General features: G+C 48.2%; 7 protein-coding genes across 7 annotated transcripts; 3 read left to right on the top strand and 4 right to left on the bottom strand.

The window, feature by feature from the left end:
* Positions 1–361: 361 nt before the first annotated feature.
* Positions 362–1316, bottom strand: N7496_005455 (HpcH/HpaI aldolase family protein; the record flags this gene model as incomplete). The annotated part of the gene is made up of 4 exons (XM_056698384.1): positions 362–624; positions 679–914; positions 953–1119; positions 1167–1316. The coding sequence occupies 4 exons, from the start codon at positions 1314–1316 to the stop codon at positions 362–364; spliced, it is 816 nt and encodes a 271-aa protein (XP_056556909.1).
* Positions 1317–2993: 1677 nt separating this feature from the next.
* On the bottom strand, positions 2994–4849 carry phoD (phosphate:H+ symporter; the record flags this gene model as incomplete). The annotated part of the gene is made up of 3 exons (XM_056698383.1): positions 2994–3694; positions 3763–4262; positions 4317–4849. 3 exons carry the CDS (start codon positions 4847–4849, stop codon positions 2994–2996), a joined length of 1734 nt encoding a protein of 577 aa, XP_056556908.1.
* Positions 4850–5829: 980 nt separating this feature from the next.
* Positions 5830–6269, top strand: N7496_005453 (Con-6 family protein; the record flags this gene model as incomplete). The annotated part of the gene is made up of 3 exons (XM_056698382.1): positions 5830–5879; positions 5974–6099; positions 6185–6269. The coding sequence occupies 3 exons, from the start codon at positions 5830–5832 to the stop codon at positions 6267–6269; spliced, it is 261 nt and encodes an 86-aa protein (XP_056556907.1).
* Positions 6270–6499: 230 nt separating this feature from the next.
* N7496_005452 (SNG1 family protein) lies at positions 6500–7962 on the bottom strand (the record flags this gene model as incomplete). Its single annotated transcript, XM_056698381.1, has 3 exons — positions 6500–6651; positions 6719–7804; positions 7872–7962. Coding segments are annotated over 3 exons (1329 nt in total), but the record flags the coding sequence as incomplete, so codon positions are not given.
* A 1108-nt stretch (positions 7963–9070) lies between these two features.
* Positions 9071–12072, top strand: N7496_005451 (uncharacterized protein; the record flags this gene model as incomplete). The annotated part of the gene is made up of 5 exons (XM_056698380.1): positions 9071–9492; positions 9598–10259; positions 10365–10629; positions 10678–11165; positions 11231–12072. The coding sequence occupies 5 exons, from the start codon at positions 9071–9073 to the stop codon at positions 12070–12072; spliced, it is 2679 nt and encodes an 892-aa protein (XP_056556905.1).
* A 944-nt stretch (positions 12073–13016) lies between these two features.
* On the bottom strand, positions 13017–13394 carry N7496_005450 (uncharacterized protein; the record flags this gene model as incomplete). The annotated part of the gene is made up of 1 exon (XM_056698379.1): positions 13017–13394. One exon carries the CDS (start codon positions 13392–13394, stop codon positions 13017–13019), a length of 378 nt encoding a protein of 125 aa, XP_056556904.1.
* Positions 13395–14900: 1506 nt separating this feature from the next.
* On the top strand, positions 14901–15851 carry N7496_005449 (class I SAM-dependent methyltransferase; the record flags this gene model as incomplete). The annotated part of the gene is made up of 1 exon (XM_056698378.1): positions 14901–15851. One exon carries the CDS (start codon positions 14901–14903, stop codon positions 15849–15851), a length of 951 nt encoding a protein of 316 aa, XP_056556903.1.
* Between the last annotated feature and the right edge of the window lie 2385 nt (positions 15852–18236).

The following is an 18236-nucleotide window of genomic DNA, read 5'->3' as shown; positions in this document are numbered from 1 at the left end:
TTCAATTTTTTCTCAGAAATGGCATTTTAAGTAAGGAACCAGCATATATCAGAAGCAAGTCAAGACTATCGTTGAATGTATTGGAGTCAATCTCTTAGTTCAGATGGATGGCTCTCTATTTCACAGCAACACAGAGGAACACGGCGAAAGTTGCTCACGGGAGTTTCAATATTGCTTCAGAGTAGCCATTCATTACCCTTTATACTATGAACAAAATCGAAGATCAAAACATACCAAGTATTGATTACTGTCTTTTAAAGGCAGCTCTTGGGTAGAAATGTTGTTTCTTGGCATAACTATACATAATTTGTCCCAGGATATATGTGTTATCGAACATCTCCCTATTATCCTCCCCAAGGTATCACGACCGTGCAGCCTGCAACTCCGCCGTATACCAATTCTGAATCGCACGAACATCATAACTCAACGCCACACTATCAAACACCTTCAAATGCTCCTTGCACAATGCCCCGGTATTTGATAACCTAGAAACCCATTTGCCGTGCTTCTTAGCCGCAGCAACAATCTTTTCAATAGCCTCAACAAATTCGGGTTCGTCTCCTCTAGCTGGCACATATCCAAGGATTGATAATGCAAGGTCGTTGGGACCAATAAATATCATATCTATTTGAGTTCTCAGTACGTATATTCGCAGGATTTGAAAACTCAGTAACTCACCGACACCAGGCACGGCACAGATGGAGTCGACATTCTCAACTCCGGCTTTCGACTCAATTTGCAAGCAGGTAATAAGCGTCTCATTGGCCGTCTTGATATAAGTTGCTAAATCGATGCCATGTGCGATAGCTGGAAAAGCCGATCCCTGTCCCCGGACTCCTTGTGGAGGGAATTTGGCATGCGAGACAACAGTCCGGGCTTCTTCAGCAGTGTTTATTTGCGGTACGACAATACCACTGTTCCAGAATTAGCATGTGCACAGCTCAATCAATACCGAGGGAAAACTTGCTGTGCACCAGCATCTAACGCTCTTTTAATCAAATCATGATGCGTCATTCTGAGACGAACAAGCGGCGACACCCCCAAAGCAGCGATGGCAGCAGTTGCACTATGCATGGAATCATCGCTAATATGACCGTGCTCACAATCTATTATTATACCCTGATGGCTGTCAGTGAGAGTACCGATTTTTCGGTGTGAGAGCTTACATCAACGCCAGTCTGCGCAACAATTTGCGCTGCCCGAAAGGATGGCAAGCCTAGAAAGGTCATTATAGGCTTTGAATTTGTTCGTAAAGCATTGAGTAGACGGAGCTGTGGGTTTCTGACTACGGTCGTCATTGCTGAGGAGTATGTCATTCTGTGCTTGTAGAAATCGTTCTGGCTGTCTTGTGAAGATGAAGTTGGACGTGAATATCAATCAAGGTGTAACGAAGATGGATAGACAAAAAGAGAGAAACCTCATGCACTGTCAGGTTTGAAATGTAAGGACTGGTAGTCGTGATTAGTATTCATAAGCTAGTCCTCGACTATTTCAGATAGTCGGCAGAAGATAATTAACCCGAACGAAGCCTAACCAAAGCCAAGCTTGACGTACGGAGGGGGCATGAAGTAGCCGGATATTTCTAAATCCACAGGAACACCGAGAAATTCGTACCCAGTTGGTATCAATTTCTGCTAGATCATATCTCTCAATTGGTCGATGGTCAAGGTTAAACTAAACGTCAGGTCTCGGCGAAGCAGCATTTTCCCGAGCCGAGAACTTCACCCACTATTCCATGTCAAAAGATGTACCGGGGACTTCAAATACGACATTAATCGGATTACTTCCTACTTGCAAGCTCCCATCTTGGTTTTTGTTGTCAGAGTTATTCTTTTAAGGGTGAGTCAATGAACGGTGTAGGCTGTTGCAGATACGCAGTCTTGTCTTCGTCTAGTGAGGGATTGATCTCCGTCGAATTTTACTCCTCTTTTCCAGTAATGCTTATATACATTACGCGCGGACTGGGTGGACCTATTTCTTACACTCGCTAAAACTTTTGATCAGTCTACTCTAGTGGTTCCCGCTTGATCTTACATACATCGATATATATTCACCTCGGCTACCGGCAACATGAACAATCATGCCCGAGCCAACCACAACGTTTTCTCCAGCCGTCTGATTTCTTGATACCAAATCCACGCTAATAAATCGCTCAAAGAACTAGTCTACCCCAACAATAAGAATCCAAAACTCCCATATTCAAGAAACCAGTGTACCAACAACCCGAAACATCCCCAGACACGCTCAACCCCTCTTCTCTTCAATCCCCGCGTCCACATCCTACCTTTACACCGAAGAGGATCACCAGCAAGTACTTATATGCCGATAAATTTTAACATGCCAAGACCCCAAGAAATGCGAACCGCCCTAAAAAACACTATCCATCCACACAAAAAGTCCCCGCTCCACGCCATCAAGCACGTGCATTCTCGCGTGGTAGTATCCCACCCTCACACAAGTCCTACCACCCCTCCAAGAAAGGAAACGCTCCGAGTGCCCTGTTACCATATTTGCAGGAGTTCATAGAGAATGACTAGCAATACACTTTTTAGGTTGAACACATACCTTTTCAGGACAGAATACCCACAGTTACCTCGACAGGTAATTCTACGAGGGAACCTCTCCAAAATACGGAAAGAGATCAGAGCCAGATTACTTTCTCATATTAGCAATTAATTTTCGTACCACTGTGTAGCTAGGAGGCACAGCGAATAGGCCCTGCGTATGGATACTATGGTAAACTAGATAAGAGTATCTAGACAGCGCATTGCATCCCGGACCTGAGATATCATTGGAGCGGTGCGATCAAGAAAACACAAGAACGAAAAAAGACAAAACCAGAAAGGAAAACTCAAGCCCGCGCATTTCTGTCGTAAAGCATTCCCACCGAACCACCCATTAAGCATCCCCCTCGCGGGAATTGCATATGCCTTTGCGATCGAAACGGCCGTGGCGGCCTGCAGACGAGTTCCGTGTTGCGTTACACCGTGCATTTACTCACCCTGCACGGTGTTGGTGGCAGGGACCTGCTTGGGCAGGTTGTTCTCCTCGGGCTTCTCCTGTACTCGAGCGGTCAAGTTCTCGTGGTGAGAACTTTGATCCTCACCGGACAGTTCCTCGAGAGTGCGACGCTTGGTCTCGGGGATCAACCAAGTAGTGAGAAGACCGCAGAACATGAAACCACCGAAGATCTGCATGACATGGTTGAGCCAGGGAGAGTCGCCGGAGCCTGGCTTGGCGCCCTTGTGAACCAGGGGACCGAAGACACACTGTGCGATGATGGCACCGACCTTGCCAGCGGCTGCGCTGATACCGTGGGAGGAAGAGCGGTAGCGGGTTGGGAAACACTCGCCGGGGACGATGAAAGTGGTTGCATTCGGGCCGAAGTTGAAGAAGAACTGTGCCAGCACGTACAGTGCCAGTAGACCACCGTGATATTTCTTGAGATGATCGTAGGCACCGCCAATAATAAAGAAGATGATGGTGAGAATCAGGAAACCGGCCATTTGAATTGGCTGGCGGCCGAGGGTGTCGACAGTACCAACGGTGAACCAGTAGCCTGGGATGGCGCCGGCGCAGACCAAAATGAGGTTGCCCACTGCGTTACGGTAGAAGGTCTCGTACACATTCTTGCCTCCGGTCCAGCCAATAGCGCTGAGGATGATGGAGTTGTTGAGACCAAGACCATAGAACGCTATAGAGAGGAAGGTAATGTTAGATCATGTATCTCAAACGTAGAGGGAATGTGTGGATGAGTCTTACCGATGTCGAGGAAGAACCAGGAGCCCGCAGTACCCAGAATGACCTTAAAGTTCTTCCACTGTCCGTAGTGTCGTCTAAAGTCGGCCCAGCTTGCCTTGGGTGCCAGGAACTCGATGCTCTCGTTGCGCAGAACACGAATGCGCTGGATTTCGTCTGGGTGACCTTCGGGGTGGCCCTTGATGTACGCCCGAATGTCTTCGTCGGCCTTCAGAATGTCCCGGCTCACGTCAAAGGTGTAACGAGGGGTCTCGGGGATAGTCAGACGGTAGTAAAGAGCCGCACAGGCCGGAACCGCGCCGAAGCCGATAACGGTGCGCCACATCTTATCCACGGCCAGCTGACAGACACCACTGCAGTGGGCAACGTCCTTGGCAGTCTGAAGGGACTCCTTGAAACCGGCAGTGACAATGAGAGCCACGATAGCAGCAGCAAATTGACCGATACCCTGCATTGCGAACACAGCGCCCATCATTGCACCGCGCCACTTGGTGGTTGCAAACCTACCTCCCAGTTAGTGAGCTGTAAACTGTCTGGTGTCTTGCAATGGAACTTACTCGGAAGTAATGATAGAAGACAGGGGATAGTCACCACCGATACCGATGCCCATGATGACACGCCAGAAGATGAGCACGCCGACGATGGACATACCGGGGGAAGCGGACGACAGGGACTGAGCCAGTGTAGCCAGGATGATGATCATCAGTTCGATACCGTACATGCGTTTTCGGCCGATGCGGTCCGCCAGCCATCCAAAGAACAACTGGCCGATGACAGTACCGCCAGAAGTGGCAACCTTGATGGCAGTGTCGGCACTGGAAGGCAGCTTGCCAGCACCAGATTTGGCACCCTGCCAGTAGACGACGCCGAGCATGGAGACAGCCAGGTTGATGGCGAAAATGTCGTACGAGTCAGTGAAGAAACCCACACCGGCAACGACAACGGCACGGACATGGTGCCAGCCGAATTTGGCCTGGTCGATGCGGGCCAGGGCAGCACGACGGCGTTCATTCGCGTCCATGACCGATGAGAGCTCGGTTTCGGTAGGCGGAACGGCCTCGACATCCGGATCAAAGTCGTGAGAGGCCATGACGGATGCTTTGTGATGATGGAGTTGAATGAAGGTATTGAGGTGATGAACGAGAGTGAAGAGGGGTGGTGGTGAAGGAGGAAAGAGAAAAGGGTTGGGAGAGGGTGGAGGAAGAGATTGGAACGGAGGATAAGCGAGGGAGAGATGACGGTTACACGGTGAATCAGGGCCGACAACAAGGATGGTTCCGATCCACGCGAGAAACAAATATCAGTGTTGTTACTCTGTTTGCATTGCAAAGTATTGTCGTGTTACTCGGTGGGTACGTGTTAAGAGCCGCCAAACCTTCGAGGCTCATACTTCTAAATTGGCCAATTGGAGACTGAGAATGGAGCACGGGTAAGAGCAGCTTAGTAGAGGAAATGCCAGAAATGGAAGGAACGATGGGGCCCGTTCCTGGCTCCCGCGGTGGCACCTGCCAGTTGCAAACCTTATATTAGCATATTATCATAGCATAACATTAAGCATTATAGATACGTGATACTAGAACAGCAGTCTGAACAGTAATATAGAAATGATATGCCCATAACACCATCTACTTGGACTTTTGGAATATGATTTCATCGTATATCCAACCTATTATATCTGACATCCTCCCTCCCCCTATATTATCGCCATCTATTTCAAGTGCCACCGTATATCCTCATACCACAATCATACCCACCCTCACCTGTATTCTCCTCTGGTCTAGAAGCATCACCCTCTGCCACAGTGGACCCCTATATTTCCAACATCGCCAAGTAATATCATCTACCCAATCCCCCCATTTCCACGGTTCCCTCTCATCCAACATCTACATGTCATCCCCCCATCACACAAACGTCAACACCCCGCCTCCACCCTGGCCACACGTGGCGCACCAAATCACATACTTAAACCGAGTCAAACCCGTATTGTGGTTTCACAAGAATCTCCAAAATTACTCTCAAACATCAACAAAAGTGAAGGTTTACTCCAAACCATCCAGAGCACCATCCACCATGGGCCGAAACACTGGTACCGACGAGAACAAGCTGCGGGGATACAAGGCGTGAGCCTGCCCTAACCCCCAACCACCCTACCTTCTATATCCATCTATCCTATATCCTTCTATATACTAACAACATCCCATCTCCCTTCTCTAGCGCAACCCACAACCCCCGTGTCTCAAACCAAGCCCGCGCCCACGCCCAGCAAGAAGCCGACAAGCTCTCCAATTACACCAGTGACGAGGAGCGTCACGAGGAGAACGTCAAGCGCGGACTGAAAGCGTACGTACACCAGCCCTCTGGCCCATCCGCAAAACTGGTCCAGTGAGAAAAGACCTTAAACAGAACCTCTGCTGATCGCGTCTAGGGCTGTGCATAATCCTCGCGTCACAGAGAGTGGCCGTCGGGGTGCTAAGGATAAGTTGAATGAGATGGGGGCGCCAGCGGAGTAGATGGATCTCTTTTATATAGAGTGGGTTATGTAGGGGGATGTAGAGTAGGTGAAATAAATTGGATCCATATAGAATTGTGCGAAGTTTATTTTTGTAACATGAAGAGTGGAGTATATACAAGAAATATTATCGGGAGAATCCCGTTCAACTTTTGCAGGGAGGACCAAACCACTCGCTTCCCATTAGGGTCCAAGTAATATACTCGATCCCATCATCCAAATCTTAGACGATCAAGCAAGTCCCCTCTTCATCTTCCACCGCATAATAAAGCTCGCGACGGGGAAAAACGCAATCGAAACCGCAATCCAAATAAACAACACCGCAAAATCAAGGCCAATCCGCGAATGCGTACCGAACAAAATAGTCCTCAGAGCCTCGACAACTAGAACAAATATTAGCAAAACATCCCACAGCCACGCTACACGACACGTCAAAGGCGATGCACTTACTCCGATGCAAAGGCCACGCATACCCCCACCGATAAAACACACTCGCCAACTCGACCGCATAAAATCCCGTAGCAACATTCGTAATAACCCAAAAGATCAAGAAAAACGAACTCCACGGGAACCCCAGCACCATCGCCATATTCTCACACGGCATACCCAACGCCGTCATACCAACCCAATTGAGCATCCAAAAGACGACGAACGAGCCCTTCCCGTACGCATTCGGATTATTCGCAGACAGCGTGTCTGGAGCTGGCGAATTCGAGAATGGAATTCCAAAGGCCAGACTGACCAGACTGTAGAATAAACTGAGGAAGAAATATGCCGCGATGTTGGAGCAGATGCGCCAGATGAGCCATTGGGGGATTTTGAGAGGCGGGTTTGAGGAGGATGGTTTGATTAGTTGGGCGTGTATGGGCATTAGGAAGGGGAAGTTGAAGAAGGCGATGATGATGAGGTAGATTAGGCCGATTGTAACGGCTGGTGCGGCGACTGCTGGTGTGAAGGGGCGGAGGTCGATGTTTGTAAAGCCGATAGCTGGGTTGATGGCTTGTGACGGGACAGAGGTTAGATTTGTCCCGTTGGTGATTAGAGTCTGGACCCAATCGGGACCGAAGGAGGCGAGGACGCTGCTTTGGAAGATGGCTAGGTCTGGGAGGACGTAGGTGTAGTATGTGTTTTGGTCGCGAGCCGAGATGATAACTGTCTGAATAGCGCCGATGGGGTCGTAACTGGTGTTTCGTTGTGTGACTGCATCACGGAGGAGGGCGGTTGCGTTGGGGTTGACGATGACTGCGGCGTAGGCATGTTCGTCGTAGACTGCTTGGCGGACCGCCCAGGGGTCATTGTTGAAGGTGCTGGCATTTTTGATGATATAGCCTAGGTGCAGGTCGGACGAGTCGATGAAATCTTGCGCCGTATTTGTAACGACCGGTCCAACGACAGGATTGCTCGTAGCGTAGTCGTCCGTTTGACCATCAAAGTCGACAACCCAGACTTTAAGCTCCCTATATTTGCTCTCGGTGCTATATTGGGAGCCCCAGAAGATTGACAGCACGGCCAGCACAAAGACGCAGAGGATGAAGACTGTGTCACTGTTAGTCCAGTCATAAAAATCTCTCCAAGTGCTTGAAAGATCGATATCGCTCCATACCAGTGCGACTCCATTGATAAAACACCCGTCGTCGAACCTCTTTCAACGCAGGGTCGAAAAACGACACCGCAGCTACAACTTGATCTTCGGCCTTTTCAGAAATCATACTTAGAAAATGCTTGTATTTTTCACGTCATACACAAAATGTGCGCGACGCTCCATTTTAAAGCAGCAGAAATATTAGAATCATGTCATTGATAGCCGTTTCCGGCGATTCAAGGGATACTTCGGGGAAATGCCGTTTTGGGAAAGCCCTGCCTTAACTCCGACGGCTTACAACCATAATCAACGTTATTTTTGGAGCGCGCCAATCAGCGTGGAGAAGAAGTGGTATGGATACTCTGCTCTATTGATCTTAGGATAAGATTTATGCCGGGGTGTGAATAGACTCGGTAATTCTTTTGTGCTGACCGATGGCTGAGTGAAGCCCGAGAAAAGATCTCCGTCTACAGTGAAGATATTTCCATATATCCGGTCCGAGGCGTTTCTGTGTTAGTTCCTTCTACTATCCGTCAGTCCTCGCCCAGAAAGCCAATTTTTACTTGAATTACCCGGTCGGCTTTTGTGGATGGATCATCCGGATGTTGGAAATTTTTGTATACCTGCCCGTCTCTTCGGACCTGTAGTATTGACACGCAGTACAGAGAAGTGCAAAGCCAGCTTCACCAATTTGCATTCATTACTCCTTTCTGGGCCCCACTGTTGAGAATGGGTGGATCCAAATGGACCTTTGTACAATTTACCACGATCATTTTGCCTAATATAGCTACGGGCTGTCGTAGCAGAAGTACAGCGTACAATACACCCTCGTCAAGGGAAAAGGGGCACATTCCACCCAGATATGGATAGTTCAGTCGATAATGAGATACAACTGGACATTGACGACAGTATCCTATACTAGTCCTGGCGAACATGTAGAGGGTAGCGAAATAAAGTCCCGCCTCAGTGACCGCCGCTCTCTTTGGGAGACAATACGAACGGCTTTGTGCGATGAATAAGTTGAACGGATTCTGTTTCTGGCATGCAAATGGGCTATTCAATAAATGCGGGGTATTGATGCCTGATCCTATCTTATTGTAGCATTAGGCTGACATGCAACACGTGAGAAGAATCCCCTTTACCTTATGGCCCCATAATAGAACCGCGAATAGCTAGCACCCCTCAAGCAGCTCCTCTATCGTCATTGCTTGCTTCCAGATATGAGTATCTCGCATCACTCAGGGCTAGATGGATGGAACAAGTCCCGTTTCGAAGCTTTCACAAAACTCCTTCTGTTAAGGAGTGGTAGGCAAGTTGAAGAAGCCTCGGGTTTCATTGATATACCCAGCGAGGCGATAGAGACATCCGATTTGGAAAGCATTGACTCGGCCAACGTCAACATATTATCCGAATTCAACCAAGACAAACTGAAGAGAGCTTTTCTTGACAGAATATCCGAGCTTGTTGCCAATGAAAAAGGAGGCGAACATGTCGCGTCGTCACTAATGATCGAGTGGCCCGATAGAGTCGACATTCTAGTGTCAAGAAATGCTGGGCACAAGGAGCATGCGTCGAATATCGAAATGCTAGAGGTTATAGCGTCGAATCTGCGTAAAATCTCTATGCTTGATCGCCGAGGTCGGTGTGAAGTTCCGTCTTGCAAAATGAGGAATTGACAAAGAATTGTAGATCCTATTGCCATTGGTGCTCTACAAAAGTTTTGGACTTATTTGATACAATCTTATAGGCCTCGGCTAGACTTCTACCTTAGCGAAGCTAGGCAAGCTTTCAAGAAAACTGACTTGAGTGTCCCCGAAGGTTTACCTCCGGATTTGCATGATCACCTGTCGTCTGTTCTCTCGCACCTCGAGGACTTCCGGGTGTTAATAAATGATGCATCACACTTATCCACACAGGATGGTCTCGAGGAATCGGTTCACAGAGCTTATGTTATCTGTCGCAATTACAACGAGCATGATTTCGACAATCTTTCGGATAAAGCTTCCAATGGCAAGAAGCTTAGAGACGTTCTTGCCTTTTTAGGCAGGCTAAATACGTGCTTCAAAACTTTGATTAGAGCTGCAGAACGACTTCCAAACTTTCGTGCCCTCCAGATCTTCCCGGTGACAGTTCTACCTACTGGTAGACTGAAGTCGAAAGGGAACCCAAAGCATCGCTGGTCACTTGCGAAGACTTTCTCCGCACTGGACCTCAGCCTGAATGACCGAACGGTGCAATCGCTTTTCAAGAATACGAAAAAGAAGAACCCCTGGACAACAAGAAGATTACTCCAAAAGTTTGACGACCTGAAATCGCCCGTTTTCCAGGTACACGCAGAAGTACAGTTGTTGCTAGCTGCAACCCGGCATGATTGCACAGGGGCATCCACTTTCAACTATGTGGGCTGCAGTAAGCGAAGTTGTTTTCTTTGCTATAAATTTATTCAAAAATATGGGCAATTTGATTCGCGAGGATGCCATGGTAAGCTCTACGATCTTTGGACTGTACCCGAAGTTCCATGGCTTGCCAAAGGCAGCTGCTTGCGGCTTGTCGAGATCCTCGAAGATATTGAGAAAGACATGAAAAGTTCTTTCCTTGATAGTCATAACCAAGAGCTTCGACAAGCTCAAGAGTCCACTGTTGGAGGCTCCTCCATGGCGACCGTAACACATCATTCTGACAATCCCTACATCATGTCGCTCGTCTCGCAGCATCTTGAAGTTCAACGAGAGAACAGAATACCTGAAATCAGAAGCAGAGACAATATCCAAACCCTGAGGTGAGGCACATTTATATCTATTCCTAGGATCCGCTAACAGGAGTCCAGTCAGGATTTGGCGAGCGATGATCTATTTGACACTGCTAATGTCCCATTCCTCGCTGAGCAAAAAGAAAATATTGATTCGGCGGCGATACCAGAGTTCACACCCGCGCGAGAGGAATGCGATTCATGCGGTAAAGAGACTTATCGCCATTGTGAGCACTGTAACCGAGATTGGTTTTGCAGTCAGAGGTGTCAAGATAAGATGTCTTTGGCTCACCTTGCCAAGTGCTCTGCGCGCTCAATAACAACTGCCGACATACTATTTGACGATGTCATCAAAGATAAATGTCCAAAGGACGAAGAAACCCGCCAGGCGTTCGGATTCAGCCGATGTTCCCATTGGATGGAAGAATCTCATCTTCTAGGCCTTTACCGTGGTCTTCTTCTATACCCGAAAGACCCCGAGATAAGTCCGGTTACGCTGAACCAATGGCAAAAGAACGGCACGCTTACGAGCGAGATCATTGAGAGGTTTTGTGTCGTGCCCGAACGTAGCCGAGGGAAATACTTCCCGTGGTTTCTTCGAAACCAGCATGTTCTCGACAACTCAACGCAGTTCCTCAGCTTCAAGGCCGAGAAAACCCTATCCTGAAAGCTCTCGATGCTGCAAGGCCTTACCTAGAGCCAGGAGATCGCGACAAAGATCTCAGTGAGCTTCAACCTATAGAAAAGCGGTATTGTTTCGTCTTCTACGCTTTAGCTCTGGATAGCTCAAGCCCGAACCCGAATTGGGTTGAATATGACTTGTGGTACGATTTTGGGTTTGCTTTATGCACCGATGAACACCACGAGAAGACTCTGGGCACACTCTACAGCAAGCTTGTTGGTGGTAATAAATATTTCAGAGACTACGAGAGAAGTCTCGGGGTTGTTTCTAATCGCCCTGCCAACTTACCTACCTGCTCCTTTGATGAGTTTTGGCGGGCATGGCGGGATGGCAGTATGGCAGATCTATTCGACAAGTACGGTATTGGCGATGAATTTGATAGGGGCACCAGAGATCTATTGGGACGCGAAGTTGGATTTCATCATTTGAGAGAGTTTATGGCCTTTCCCGTGGAAAAGCATGAACTACGCCCTTCGGTGTGGAGACTCAAGCACCTCTTAGCCTTGGATCACAACACGCCTTTAAGAGGCTTTCCCAAGATTGAAGAAGCTTCACAGGAGTATGGCTTCGCGCCGCAGCTAGATCCAAGAACAAGGATCGATTTGCGCCAATTCTACACACAGCTGCTTAATGCAGGCGATCCGCTTGACGTCCACAGGGCTAAGGAGAGCGGAAAACTGCTGGAATATGCGGAGAGCCTGTTAATACTTGCCGACGAAAGAGTAAGAGATTTGTTACGAAAAATGGACTCAACCAACAAGAACGATGACAAACAGGGGCATTGGCCGTAACTTGCATATGTTAACCACACATTCTGTCCTTTTTTGTACTGTTCAATATTTTCTAAGATTACTAGCTTTTGATTATTAGTGAAATGTAAAATAATACTCAGTTTCCTAGCTAGACTCAAATATGGGACCTAGACAAGGGAGGGCTGTGAAAGAAGCTGGTTTTGCCCCTTCGCTGTATTAATAGGCCCGTCTTTGGGGTTTAATGAATTTCTGTTGCTGTGACCTTTCTCGAGAAATTACTGCATCCATGTGCGGCACCAATTTCAACGCTCCTCGCCCTCCCTGCATAACGGCGACACACTCGATGTATCACATCTACAATCGCCTTTATCCAGGGCCAACCCAGCCAATTACCTCCACACTGAACCCCTCACTCTTAAAATTTTTCAAATTCAATATATCCAACGCCGATACGATCAAAGGCATAAACACGAAACAAGGCGTTACATCCCCGAAACTCAATCACTCCTGCGGAGGTGTTCCATCGCGATCATCCCGGGCATGCATCAAGCCCTCATTGGCGGGCGGACGCGGGGCTGGTTTGAGGGGGTTGGGACTAGCCACTCGTCGCCAATCAGAGTCGTCGCTGGGTATAGGATGTGATGGATAGATGGATTTACATTGAGATCATCGAGGAATAATGAAGCGCTCTTCATGAAGAGATTTTGTCTTCAGCTTGGGATGGTCCCGGCTGTTCTATGTATGTTCTCGTCTTCATATTGGAGTAACAGTAAATGATGAATCCAATGTCCAGTTCGCCGAGTCTAGTAGTAACCAAATGTCTATCGCTAACCATAATCCCAGGGACCAGCCCGGGGATGTCAAAAATCATTCATATCATATCCTCCCAAGTATTCCCCTTACTCCAATAACGATGTAACTCCATATCCAAAACCCAAATCAAAATCCAAATCCAAATACACATCTTCCATCTCAGAGTTCCTTCAAACTTCGTCCTTCTCACAGGAGACCTGATAAGAAGCATACTGCCTCTTCAAATTAGGCACCCGACACGTCTGCGTACTGGTCATCGGCCCCGCAACATCTGAAATATCATTCCCATCGCACATAGTGTTATCAAAAAACTCGATGCGGCACCCGTCTGCGATCGTGTTTAGTGTATAGGCCGAGGCGACGGTGTTCAAATCGGCACGGCAGCCGGTGCTGCCGCTGCCGGCGTGGAGTTCGCCCGTGCCGTTGCAGGATGTTGTTGGGTAGAGGTCGAAGGACCATTGGACGTCTCGGGGGAAGAGGGGGAAGGCGGTTGTTGTGATTGTGAAGAGGAATGCGGCGGTCGCAAGGCGGCGGATGAGGGATGGCATGATTGTGGTGGTGATGGTGATTGTGGTAATGGTTTATAGTAGAGAGATCACTCGATAAGATGAGAGTAGGAGTACAGAGGGATGAGATCTGTCAGTGTATTGTTAGTATAATCAGATAATAAAGACTATTCATAGTAGTCCATTATACATACCAAGATCACAGCACGAAGAACAAGTAAGATCAAAGTGTAGACTGTTGAGGTACAATCAGGGTCCAACGCAGATAAAAGAATCCAAATCTGCCCAGCAGCAAGATCGTGAAAAAAAGTGGACTGACAGCAGCCAAGCCCCCAGTTTAATAACTTGGCATCTTCAGCTAACAGTGGCGGGGGAGTCCCCCCAACCTCGCAAAACTCCGTAGCCACCATGTTTCAGGGCCTGGTCGGCCGATCGCCAGTCCGCCAAGCCGCGCAGGCGTTCCTGCAGGCGTACGTATACTTCGGCTTGGCATGCTTCGTATATACTGTACATTGTACTCCGTACTCTGCCTAGGTTTGTATACATGCCACGGTGATAATAATACGAATAGCAGTCCAATACTCCAAACCCTGGCAACAGAATACTGTGCACACATGAGAAATTCCGGGGTTAATGCATCTCAACTTCATCTAGTCCCCTTCTCACCCAGCCAACGGCCATTCCGATGAGGTCATTCGCGGTGATCATTACGGGTACCCATTTCACGGTGGGGCTGGCCCCTCGATGCTCCGCTTCTTACGTACCGGGCGTACGTATCCTTCGAGCACGCCGTTAAGTGTGTGTTTGAGGCGATCGTCGACAGGGTCTACGGATTCCGGTGGGGTTGAAACAGTTTGGCCAGACACGAGAGTCGAAGCTCGACTATGCTATGGAGAACGAGAAATAAAATCGGAAATCAATGATCCAAACTCGTGGCAAACAATAAGGTAAGATGTTTCTATATTTGTTTCGGGCGGTGGAGACCGGTCGGAGAGGGTAGTCCACAAGTTAGATCTTTTATACGGAGTACGCCGTACATTGTCTTTGATCGTTGACAGGACACATGTTTGGATGCATGCTTCTGACAGATCGCCTGAAAATACCTGCAGAGGTGTTAAGTACAGCTTCATATAGCCGACTCCCATGTTTACCACGAAGATACAACATTGGCACAACTCCGCGGGTATCTCAAGACCGAATTATCACAATTCAAACAATCGCAATGCATCATTTGAAGGAGTCCTAAGTTACATCCCAAATCGACCCCATCAAATAAGTCTTCATCGAGTATATGAAATCGGTGAGGCTGAGATAAGCGCAATGAAAATAAACCACTCGTATTCACACTGGCTCGGCGCGTTCTCATTGGATGACAATAGTATGAGTAATAAAGAGTCAGACATCGCCATAGAATGCCGAGATGTATTGAGCGCAAGATTCTACCATCATTGGCACTCTATATAATCTCATAATCATTAACAACCAATTCGCAGCATGAATCTATCCGGTCTGGTCAAAACAGCGCCACTGCCTCAATAACCACGCATCATGAAAATGGACGGACAACAATCTACCCACGGCGAGAGCTATGCTTATACCAGTCCCTACTGGGCCGAGTTTTACGATATGTGGGTTGAAGATATCGTCGGTCCGACTGCACTGGCAAAAGACGATGACTTTTTCTTCGGCTTACTCTCTCCATTCCTCTCAAATAACGTCTCCATTAAGAGCCCTGTGCGAGGGGTAGACATGGCGACTGGGACGGGACGAGTCATCCGTGGCATACTGCGGAAAATGGAGTCTCTTGCACAAGAGGTGACGTCTTCTGATCAGCAGAGCAAGATCGAAATCTGGGGTATCGACCATAGTCAAGCAATGATTGATCACGCCAAAGGCCTTCTAGAGGGCAAATTACAACCCTCGACAACTCTTGCATGGCGTAACACCACAGCAGCGAATTTCGTGGACGAGAATCCCGAACTTGAGAACGCAGTAGACCTGATCATTTTCGCCGCAGGCAGTATCGGCCATTTGACAGCAGACGGGGAAAGAAAGAGGTTCTTGCAGCAAGTTGTCAAAGCACTCCGCGACACGGATCATTCGCAAGCACATCGCTCTGTTGCCGCGATTTCTATCTTGAAAGATGAGAATAATCTCGAGGAGAAGCATACAGACCAAGCTATCCCCGAGGATAAAGACCGCAGCACTGAAATGCGAAAATCTTCCCGGCGATGGCCACATTTGGAGTATCACATGTCTCAAATAACGCATTCAAAGTACGAGGGAAGATCTGTCGACTCCTTCAATTTGACTGTCGTCAAGGCTGCTACCGGAAAAATTGTCTCTCGGGAAATGCACTCCTGGAGTTTGAAATTGTTTGACTTTGACGAGTGGGAGAAGGAGTTGGGTGACTGTGGCTTGAGCATCAGCCAGCAAATCGAAACGAGTAGTGAATTGGCGAGCGAGGTGTGGTACATTTTGCACCTTGCAGATGAGTAGCTCTTCTTTTTATAGCAAAGAATATGAGAATTCACGGGTGGTCTTTGGAACACTCTTTTGTTCTAGCCCCTTAAACCTACATCAAACGACTTGGTATTGTTTCACCTCTTGCTGTATACCGTCACAGCCGTACACTATCGGATTCGAGAAGGATTGAGCCATAGCTAAGATCACGAACTCCTCCGGCCGGCAAAAATACATAGGCTCCTAAACTCAGTGAGCTTGCAGGCAAAGTATAGACTGTGCATCGGGTGGGCCCGGGATGTTGGATTGGGTACCCGAGAGATGCTGGTTGGGATTCTGGCAGCCAGGGTCAAAGTAGGTTGTGGATCTTAGGGGTGGGCGGTGAGGAAAGTGGTGAGATAGTGATGGAAAGCGGTAAGGGCGGTGAGAGCAGGGCACGGAAAAACTATTCTTCCATAAGCAAACAAGACAAAGTGTTAGCCTTAATACCTTAACGCCTGAAAATCCAGGCATTTTAAGGCCAGTGGGGGGGGGGGTCAATTTAGTAATCCCTAGATATAAGGAATTAAATTCCATACCGTGGAAAAATTATTATAATTACAGATACAAGGTAATAAGTATAAGGATTAATATACTTTTATTTAAGTGTAATTTACTACTTTGTCTACTTTGTAGCTTCAGAGGATAATATCTAGTCACGGACTATATAGTTAAGGTCACTTCTAGAAGTAGCTATCTAGGAGAAAGATCTAGCTAAGCCTCAAGGCCAGCAACGAATATATATATAGTAGTCTGCCATAAGGACATTCGTATGTAACGCTAATAATTAACCATATAATATAGCATTAGCGATGCGTATCCCACAGCAACAGTTTATTATGTAAAGGGTTGTTTCGGAAATACCTCCGAGTTTGGAGATTTTTATAGATCAAATCTAGCTCGAGTTAGAGCGGTATCTGCCGTGAGTTACTGCGCATATGTGTTGTCTATCTGCTGATTATTGGCATGGTACCAAGGTTACACAAGATAATACTATTCTCGAGCTCACTGGACAGGGATGGGCTACATCCAGTGGAGTCAACAGAAATCACATTCACGTTACGTTTTTTGATCAGCATCGCAACCACCGCCACATGCATGCCCCCGTCCGTCGGTCAACGCAAGTAAGGCTCTCTCCCAGGCAAATTTCCGAGTCCTCGACCACTTGTCCATGCGCTCACAGAGCAGCCTCCACAGCGCCTGGGTGGCCCTCGTGCAGCATACGCCAAGGGTGTATCGCCTTTGTCATCTGTCAAGATGACCAGGATTAGTTCTTACCCCAGCGGCAACCGTAAAAGCTCGGTGTGGCCCTAAATGGGCGCATGAGCAAGGGAGGGGGTAAACACTTTGCGAGGTGGAGGGATTGATTTCAGTTCCCAGACTGCTGAGTCGCGTTTGCGTCAACGGTAGATTCCCATCGCGCACAGCCAACCCCAGGAGTATCTATAGAACCCCAATTGTCTGCCATGTGCAGCGAGAAGAGCTCAAGCAAAACCAGAATCGCTGGTCAATGGCCATCCCTCTGAGCAAACTGGCAATGAATTAGCAGGAGAGTGTGAGCGCATGGGCCTCACTGGAGGCTCCAGGGATATAAAAGAAATAGATCGTTCGGCGGCAACTACGGGCCGCCCTCGTTGGCCAAGAGCGCAACGTGACCGACTGGTTCCATGGTACGGAGGGTGCACTAAAGCGTACTAATGCATCCTTTGGTCGCAGTAGTGGGAATGAGTGTAGGCACTTGACTACCCCATGTGTTGTCGTGCGATGGGCTGAACATTGCCTTCGTTGGAGGGGGGAATCTCGGCCGTGCTGTTGCTCCGTCGAGGCTAGCGTCGAGCCATCCTCGCACGGGCGTCGGTTCGACAAATCAAAGCAATCATTTTCCGGCTAGCTTGGCGCCGATCATTTAAAAGAAAGCATTCTGTTTCTTACTTTGTGATGCAACTATGGCCATTCGTCCGTACAATAAGATATCCCTATCTTGTATAGTAAGTGCGCGCTAGTTATGCGTGGGACCTTTGTCAGGTTGGCGAGCGAGGCTTTGCCGCGAAATCCGAGTCGCATCCCTTTAGGGTCGAGCAACGCAGCTGCTACTTCTTTCCTTTCCGATAGCCATACCTCGCCTCTTGAAGTCCTTTTCAGCCGTTCATTTTCCATGAGTTTTATAACTCTGTTGTACCAGTGATAGGTAAAGCCAATGTGTCATATTTTACGAGGCTAATCCTCTGTTTGTAGAACGATACCGTCACTGTCTCGTGCGCTGATGAGTCTTCTCAAGCGCCATGAACCCCGCTCGCAGAGCCTCTTGCTCCTTCCTCCCTCTAGCTCATGATGCACGGTCAACGCCACCACAACCAGTCCAGCCGTTCCCAGAAATTTGGA

Source organism: Penicillium cataractarum (genome assembly GCF_028827025.1).
Source record: "Penicillium cataractarum strain IBT 29864 chromosome Unknown utg000004l, whole genome shotgun sequence".
In the NCBI taxonomy this organism is placed as follows: Eukaryota; Fungi; Ascomycota; class Eurotiomycetes; order Eurotiales; family Aspergillaceae; genus Penicillium; species Penicillium cataractarum.
The sequence above is the reverse complement of the archived record's forward strand: the minus strand, read 5'-3'. Positions and strand labels throughout refer to the sequence as shown.